Source organism: Acyrthosiphon pisum, chromosome X, assembly GCF_005508785.2.
Source record: "Acyrthosiphon pisum isolate AL4f chromosome X, pea_aphid_22Mar2018_4r6ur, whole genome shotgun sequence".
In the NCBI taxonomy this organism is placed as follows: Eukaryota; Metazoa; Arthropoda; class Insecta; order Hemiptera; family Aphididae; genus Acyrthosiphon; species Acyrthosiphon pisum.
Genome location: NC_042493.1, coordinates 119,344,008 through 119,352,058, shown reverse-complemented (window position 1 = coordinate 119,352,058; position 8,051 = coordinate 119,344,008). Strand labels below are relative to the sequence as shown.

Genomic DNA, 8,051 nt, shown 5'->3' with positions numbered 1-8,051 from the left:
GTATAATTAATATTTTGTGTCGTCAATGTGTAAAGAAAATCAAGATCGTTTTCGAGTTTTTTCAGTGACACCAACTGACCAACGTATAAAAAAAAAAAGCCCGGAACATTTCCGAGCGTACCTATAGCAATATTAATTATTGACAACCGCAGCGGCTATAATATAGGTAAGGCACTATAAAACATGTTCTATAGTGCCCTAATATAGGTCGATAGCTACGGTATCGACCGCGGTTGTGGTCACAACACGTAGCGCGGAAGCCGGTGATAACGAGAGTCACGTGATACCGTTTACGACAAATAACGACAAATAACAGAAACTTACCGCTAACTTGCCGCTCGTCCACGCATAGCCACGAATTGTGATTAAGCCGTGCCAAATGCTATTATTATAGGTACCTAATTGATGTTTGAGATTAATTACTGAGTACGTCTTAACCTAATTAATACTCTTGTTATTTCGCCGTATTAATTGTTTGTTTTTTTTTTCTTCATATTATTGTCAGCTGATTTCCACCTACCTGCGAGTATTCTGTGTGTTTCGCTTCAGTACTTATTTTGTTGAAAATGAGCGGTCTGATGAATTGATATTGTAGAAACTGCAAATATTTGTTTGTGTTTGGCCACCTTAAGCATGGACGAGGAGGAGAGTGAGTAGAAACAAACTAATTCACAAATATTTTGAGCTGAAGCTTGAACTTCTATATTGAGTTGTATGGTTCAACAATTTATTTAGCTTGCCGTTTCATTTATATTTATATTTCATATTTTTTTTGTTAGTTGCAAAAAACATAATTGTACCTATACCTATTACAAATTCGAATGAAAAGATTTTTTGTGTTTTGTACTTATAATAATATAATAACATTTATCTAATTTTTTTTTTGGCTGTATTGTTGCAAGGTCCGTGGTCACCGAACATGGAGCTGTTATCTGTATTGGAAAATATTTTTACAAGTAAAATACCCAATGTAGCGTTTTTAAAACGTATTTTGCGTGCTGCTAAGCCAAATTTGTTGAATGTATTTAAGAATCCAGTAAGTCTTTATTGAACAATATTTTAATTCTAAATTACATTTTTACATTAAAACAAACAATTTTAGCCGAAAAATGTGAAAAGTCGAGAAGAAATAATAAAATTATTGGTAAACGGAAATCCAATTCAGAAATTTGAGATGTTGACATTAACTAAAGATATGGCCGAAGAAGTGCTTATTCTCTCAAATATGTATGATTTAGATGAACTCAAGTCTTTAGAACTTTTAAATACTGGTAACTGAATATCCGTCTTTATATATATTTCTCTGATTTTAAGTATATGATTTATTTAATACTGTAAATCAATATGATGCATATAACAATGAATTATTTTATCAAATAGTTAATTCATTTATTTTAAAATGTATTTTAATAATAGCTCAGAACCAAAATCCAAAATATCCAAATCTTTGCCGAGGTTTAGTAGCAGTATTATTGTATTATAATGCACATCACAGACTAGTGTCTTCTTTGAGACTTCTCATTGAAGGAAGCATAGGTCGTACTTGGATTCCACGTATAGATCCAGCATATGCACAATATCTTGGCAAATTTGTTGATAAACTAATGAATGATGGATTATTTATTAACATATTAGGTAATTATTATACTTAATTTTAAATTTAATAATATTTTTACTAAAACTGTGAATATATTATTTAGTTGTATTGGAGAACAAAGATTTAAGTAAAGAAATTGAATTACTTAGAAAAAATAAAGCGATTGGTGGTCCAAAACATCACCAAAGTGTTGTGAGCTTATTTACTGATATTTGTACAATGTTAGCAGAATGTGTATTTTATTATTCTATTCAATTTGGATTATCAAAAGAACAATTAATTATGTAAGTTGAACAATTTTGATTTTTAATTTTTAATTAAATCAGAAGTTAAAAGGATGTGATACCCGCTATGTTATCTCCGTCTTACGAATGCGTAACATAGCAAACTCTACGCTGAGCGGAACACGTACAGCTCCGTTAGTTTAAAAATTAGAGTAAATCGACATATTATAAAATCTAAAGGTACGATTATCATCTAGGCAACCTCATGAGTTTTTTATTATATTTTTATTTTAAAGCGAGATGAGTATTTTAAGATGTAAAAACAATTTACAATTTTAAAATACTCATAACTTAAATAATAATAAAAAGCCGACGAGGTTGCCTATATTATAATCTTACATTTAGATTTTATAAGATGTCAATTCACTCTAATTTTTAATATGTTCTGCTGAGGGTAAAATTAGCTATTTTATGCACTTGTAAGTCGGAGACAACACATGCGGGTATCACGTCCTTTTAACTAACTTTTTAATCCTTATTTACATTATTTATCCTTTACAAATAGTATTTTTTAATTTATTTAGGTTATTACAACATTTGCAAAATATAAAACCAGATATAGAATCGCACGGAGTTATTAGTAAAGTACCTTTATATATGGTGACATCATTTTTGTATGCTATTGATTTGGATTGTATGCAGGATACTAAAGAAATTAGTGGTGGTAATTTGACAAATGATAAAATGTACCTAATTTGTAATATTTCTAATTTTTATAAAACATATTTTTAGATGATAAGGAACTAGTTTTATCTACGGCATACTTTGAACTTATTACACATAACTGGGAATGGCCTGAACTGAAAAGTATAGCTACTTTTGGTTTAGCTGTAGCATTCTCAAAATTACATTATTCACAACATGTATTTAAGGATAAAAGGTTATACAAAATAGATGAAACATTAATTCGCTGTGCTTTGGATACTAAAGTGTTTAGATTTTTATACGAAAATGTAGCTCCTTCAGAATTCCTTCATCATGTTGTATGTATTATACTTTTAATGTATATTGCATAGTTTAAAGACAATAAACATTAGAGATTGAACGAGTCATTCTGTTATAATTATATAATTTATAAACGCAATTTATATTTTAGGAATTCATGATGAAAAAATTTCATCAATTAATCACGGAATTTATTGTTATGATGTCAAATACTGTCAAAGAAATTAGAAAAAAATCAGATGAAATAGCGCATAAACATTTCATTGATTACAAAGTAATTTATATTAAAAATATTTTGAGTGAACTTATTTTAGTAAATAAATTGCATTTTTAGGAAGGATTAGACACACCAACAAGTGCCGAAAATCATTTTGAACAATTATTAATGTTTATGGCAATATTGTACGCAAAAGATCCATTGGGATTGAATTTAAATTTGGATTATTGGCCACCATCTCGGGAACAATTAAAAACAATCAAGGTGTCATCATTTTTAACGACTCAAAAATTCCAAGCATCTTTATACAGATTTATTTGTCAAACTGGTGACATGTTGCCTCATATGTTATTTATTCCATATTTAAATATGTTAAGCTCATTAGCAACATCTGAAACTGGTGCTGAAAATGTGTTTAATCACTTTCATTCTAATCTAACTAATTCAAATCTTACTTGGGATCATTTTTTCAAAACTTTTTTGAAGTATTATATTAATATAAGACAAATAAAAATTCCTCTATCTGATGCTGTGTACAAAAGAGCGCATCAGAAAGGTATTACTACACTTGAAATACAAGGACTTCAAGCTGTATTAAAACTTATCAGAAATGTAGCAGGTTTGTACCATTATTTTCTATTAAAATCTTGTTAGTATTTAAATAATATATTTTTTATCACGTCTGCACCGAATGTTTAATTTTCTATGCTAGTTGAAGTGTTAAAAAATTACTTTTCTCAGTTCATCGGATAGTTCATGTTTTTTTCTGACCACTATAGCGTGAAAAGAAAATTTACAGTTCAAATCAAATTAATATACATGAATGCATAAATACGTTTTGTCTAATATAATAATAAATATCAAATACTAGTTGGTGGTTGTGTGGTCGTGCTGTTCTATGAAACAGTATGGCGATTCTAGGTACTAAGAACAGCAACGTCCACTATGGGTTACCTTAATATCAGTAGATGCGGCATGGGTAGGACAAAAATAGTAACTAGTTTTCTTCGTTAAATTGCTGCCTTGGCAGCCACAACTGCAGCACATGCCACACACATGGCATACAATTGGAGTAGCGCACTTGCCACATAATATACTATGAATTATGTAATACAATATATTATAATATTTAATTAATTATAGTTATGGGTATATATTTTTAGAAAAAAGCATCAAGTCAAAAGTAACTTTTGTGGATCATTCCGAATGGGAGACTATCCGGGTTTTATTGGGCCTTGTATCTTGTCCAGTAATTATTTCTCTCAAGGCAGATTTAATTTTGACATTATCTACATTAGTTAAACCTCCACCATTAATAAAAGCTAATTATTTTTGGCAAGCTCTTGAAGCATCTCAAATAATTGTAACTGTACCAACTATAAGCAGCTATCAAAGTTATGGTATCATGGTAAATATAATCTGATATAAAATCATTTTAGTTAATGTAATTCACTTAATTTTTCTTATAGGCAGAGTTAAATGATCTAGAACCTCGTAACGAAGAATACCCACTGACAATTGCTTTATTGAAATTATTGTCTACTCTTACAGAACAGCCAGTACCAACCCTTTTGGGTTCAAATACCCAAACACCTAGTTTCGATCCATATTTAAATTTGGTTCTAAGTAATATTTTTTTGAAATGTCTTTCTAGAGGTTATAAAAAACAAAATGAAAAAGTAAATGAAATTCATTTTTTATATTTTTTAACACATTTTAATATATCTATTATTTTAAAGTGGGAAGTAAGCGGGTTATGTCTAGAACTTGCATTAAAGTTTTTGAACCAATATGAACCCCAGAGGACAGACTTTATGGGTAGTAGTGTTATGCTACCAGATAATACTGCTATTAATATCAATCCACCACCTGGATTTCATATCATGACATACTTGTGTACAAATTCTGATTTTTTAAGAACTGTAAGATTTTTCTATAATATAAATTATTTAAGTATATATTACCATCTATGTGTATAATCAATTTTTAGATTTTAAAAATAATGCATACGGGTTGTCAAATGTTTGATCTTTATACTTCATTTAGTGGTAAAGAAGCTCTGGAAAAAACAACATTAACTGTATTACACCTTTTAGAACAGGCTTTAAATTTGCAGCAAATATTTTTGAATGAATCTATTTCTTCTGGTTCATCACTTAAATATACTGGATTACATAATACTCTTGTTAGTATTAATGTTTCAACAAATGAACCAGATTATATAATTGATTTGTCAAAGTTAGTATAAACATTTTATATAATATATACATTTTTTATATATAAAGATTTTTTGTTTATATATTTCTAAATTTATGTTTGAAGGTTTGTAACTTATAAACATTTACCAGAGCATGTGCATCATGCTATTCAAATATTGATGACTATAACTTCTTATCCGATATCACAGTCTCGTATAGTATCATATCTTACATCTAATCATCAATTTACGATCAATATTATTTATGGATTTGTGGAATGTCTAGAAGAAGATGAATCAACAAAGGTAGTATATAATTTAATGTATCTACTATCAGAGGTGTGCTCAGGAATAATTAATGGTTTTGGGGGATGGGGAGGTTGAGATATTCAAAATTTTTATCATGGTATTTTGCCTGATGTAATATTGAGAAACACAATAATTATAATATGTAAGCACATATATTTTTTTCAAATTCTGAGCGTTGTAAATGAATGTATTGTGTAATAATATGTGTTTTTTTCTATCGTTCATCTACATTTGTGGTTGTAAAAATGCTCCGATTTTTAATATCAGCATCTTTTCTGACAGAAAAGTGAATCTAGTTGGTGCATTCGGAAAGTCTGAAATTTTCCAGTAATTATCGATTGTATGGTCCAAAATAAAAAAAATTGAACTTTTATGTAAAACTAATTTTTTTTTTTTGGTGTAATACAAAATCTTATAACGGTAAACATTTATAATATAAGCATTTTTCATATATGGAAACATTTTCAAAATATTTTGATTAATAATTTAATTTATTTATAATTGTATATCTTAGTATTAAATATAATATATTGAATTGTAGTTTAAAATGTTGTTACTGTCATCTAATATATATTATATAATAGTAATTTTTCTAATTTTTAGTTTTTAGAAGAATCAAATGATATGTCTAGTGTAAAAAAAATTAAAGAGACCATAATAAAACTGTTATTGCAATGTTCAAATTTTTCGCCTCCAAATCTGGCATATTATTTACTTGGTTTTAATTTAGATAATGTACAAAATACTTGTTTTGAAAATGCTGGTATGTTAAAATATCAGTAGCTCAGTCATTTGTGTTATTTGTTTATTTTTAAATATTAACTTACTTCTTAGGTTTTAGAGGAAACCCTAAAAACTGTTTGCAATCAATTATTGATATATTGGATGAATCACTGAAAAGTCGCAAGAATGGAACCGTTTGTAAACATCATTCAAAACTATTGGAATTATGCTATCAGTTAATATTTGTATTAGTTTCAAGTAATCAAACATATAGACCAGTTTTGGTATATTTAAAATCCCGTAATGACTTTATTTTACGTCATGCTTCTACATTGCCATTTTACACAGAAAGTTCTAGCAAAAAAGTCAACCCGTTAGTATTATTGAAAATTATTTATACAAATCTATAAATTATTAATTATTAATTAAATTTAAACTATATTAAAATAGGCAGTGAGTTAATACAAATGAATTGGTTGCTACGTATAATTGCTGTTGAGATAAAAATGCAAGGGCATCAAAATTTGCCTAAGACATTGACAAAGTTGGTCTTATTATTCAACGGACCTAATAAGAAAAAGAACAAGTAAACAATATTTAAGTATTTATATTTCTTTATAAAATATAGATTAAAATATAATTTTTAATAACATTTTTAAGTGTTCTTGGATCCAAATTATTGCAGTCTCAATCATCCAACAATTCATTTGATCATTCAACATTGAATAGAGACCCTGGTAAAGAAATTTAAATAACTGTTTAGCTAAATATTTATTATATTAATTGATCCAATTTTTTTTTTAATAAATGAAGATGGTAAAAAGTTACTGAACTTGTTAGAAATTGTGAACCTTGAATTTGAATTAACTTTTGAAGATTTGCCCACATTAAAATATATAGAACCAACAATTATTAATCAAGTAATATAGATAATATTATATTTTTTAATATTAATAGTGTGAAATACTAATTGTATTTCAGTTATTAAGCAAGTGTGAAATTTCGGGTAGAGTTCCATTAATTGATGTTAAGCAGTTGCATTTGATACTTATGAATGAATTAAAATCAAGTGATAGTTCTCCAATTGTTAAAACAAGTTTGCTCCAAGAAATTCAAGTGAGTAATATAATTTACCTTGTTTGTATTTAACAAATAATAATTTTACATTTCAGGAGTTGCTAGAGTATGCTGTAAAAATTAATGATAAGCGCCTTCAAGTTAGTTGTATGGTAAAGTATTTTGATGCCTGGCATCAATTGACTGCTGTTATATTTAACATGGATAATTTACCATCTATGGAGCTCCAACAACATTTCAAATTTACAATTGATCTTTTGATAACGCTACAAAGCAAGGTGAGCAACTTCTAATAGCAATCAAACATATCATTAAATTTAAATAAGTTTCATTAAATGCCTTTTTAATATCCATTTAATAAAATCATAACATAAAATAATAAAATAAAAAAACAATAATAATAAAATAATAATTAATAATAATGATAATAATAACATAATACCTAACCAATTATATCAAGTTTTAAAAAATATTCTAAGTAAAAAAGACCAGTTTAAAAATTAATCAAATTATTATGATTAGAAAGTAATAATGTCAAAACAATCAACATTTTTTGAATGTGTAATAAATTCAATAATATATTTAAGAGGATGTTATACTCGCATGTGTTGTCTCCGTCTTACAAGTGCATAACATAGCAAATTATACACTCAGCGAGAAACACGTGTAGCTCCGTTGGTTTAAAAATTAGAGTGAATTGAC

The 8,051-nt window shown here is 27.6% G+C and overlaps 4 protein-coding genes across 4 annotated transcripts in view; all 4 read left to right on the top strand.

Moving 5' to 3' along the window:
- Positions 1-327: 327 nt before the first annotated feature.
- Positions 328-1,943, top strand: LOC115033381 (nuclear pore complex protein Nup205-like). Its single transcript, XM_029485773.1, has 5 exons — positions 328-649; positions 903-1,036; positions 1,103-1,271; positions 1,417-1,635; positions 1,701-1,943. The coding sequence occupies exons 1-5, from the start codon at positions 634-636 to the stop codon at positions 1,883-1,885; spliced, it is 723 nt and encodes a 240-aa protein (XP_029341633.1). The 5' UTR covers positions 328-633; the 3' UTR covers positions 1,886-1,943.
- Positions 1,944-1,968: 25 nt separating this feature from the next.
- Positions 1,969-5,624, top strand: LOC100568662 (nuclear pore complex protein Nup205-like). The gene is made up of 10 exons (XM_029485467.1): positions 1,969-2,015; positions 2,406-2,545; positions 2,614-2,864; positions 2,978-3,100; positions 3,161-3,662; positions 4,207-4,451; positions 4,513-4,722; positions 4,783-4,965; positions 5,034-5,281; positions 5,366-5,624. Exons 1-10 carry the CDS (start codon positions 1,969-1,971, stop codon positions 5,622-5,624), a joined length of 2,208 nt encoding a protein of 735 aa, XP_029341327.1.
- A 540-nt stretch (positions 5,625-6,164) lies between these two features.
- Positions 6,165-6,724, top strand: LOC115035001 (nuclear pore complex protein Nup205-like). Its single transcript, XM_029492635.1, has 2 exons — positions 6,165-6,312; positions 6,384-6,724. Exons 1-2 carry the CDS (start codon positions 6,174-6,176, stop codon positions 6,680-6,682), a joined length of 438 nt encoding a protein of 145 aa, XP_029348495.1. The 5' UTR covers positions 6,165-6,173; the 3' UTR covers positions 6,683-6,724.
- Positions 6,725-6,728: 4 nt separating this feature from the next.
- LOC100167060 (nuclear pore complex protein Nup205-like) overlaps positions 6,729-8,051 on the top strand; it is a 14,247-nt gene continuing 12,924 nt past the window's right edge. Inside the window, exons 1-5 of the mRNA XM_016801712.2 lie at positions 6,729-6,858; positions 6,933-7,009; positions 7,086-7,192; positions 7,254-7,388; positions 7,445-7,627. Of these exons, the coding sequence (XP_016657201.1) occupies positions 6,740-6,858; positions 6,933-7,009; positions 7,086-7,192; positions 7,254-7,388; positions 7,445-7,627 (621 nt within the window). The 5' untranslated portion in view covers positions 6,729-6,739. The remainder of the gene's footprint in view (positions 6,859-6,932; positions 7,010-7,085; positions 7,193-7,253; positions 7,389-7,444; positions 7,628-8,051) is intronic.

Coding starts and splice junctions, on each gene's coding strand:
- LOC115033381 (XM_029485773.1), top strand. Junction 1,272..1,416: donor TTTAGAACTTTTAAATACTG/GTAACTGAATAT, acceptor TTTTAATAATAG/CTCAGAACCAAAATCCAAAA. Junction 1,636..1,700: donor ATTATTTATTAACATATTAG/GTAATTATTATA, acceptor TATATTATTTAG/TTGTATTGGAGAACAAAGAT.
- LOC115035001 (XM_029492635.1), top strand. CDS start 6,174: ATGTCTAGTGTAAAAAAAATTAAAGAGACCATAATAAAACTGTTATTG. Junction 6,313..6,383: donor TACTTGTTTTGAAAATGCTG/GTATGTTAAAAT, acceptor CTTACTTCTTAG/GTTTTAGAGGAAACCCTAAA.
- LOC100568662 (XM_029485467.1), top strand. CDS start 1,969: ATGCGTAACATAGCAAACTCTACGCTGAGCGGAACACGTACAGCTCC. Junction 2,016..2,405: donor AGCGGAACACGTACAGCTCC/GTTAGTTTAAAA, acceptor TAATTTATTTAG/GTTATTACAACATTTGCAAA. Junction 2,865..2,977: donor CAGAATTCCTTCATCATGTT/GTATGTATTATA, acceptor TTTATATTTTAG/GAATTCATGATGAAAAAATT.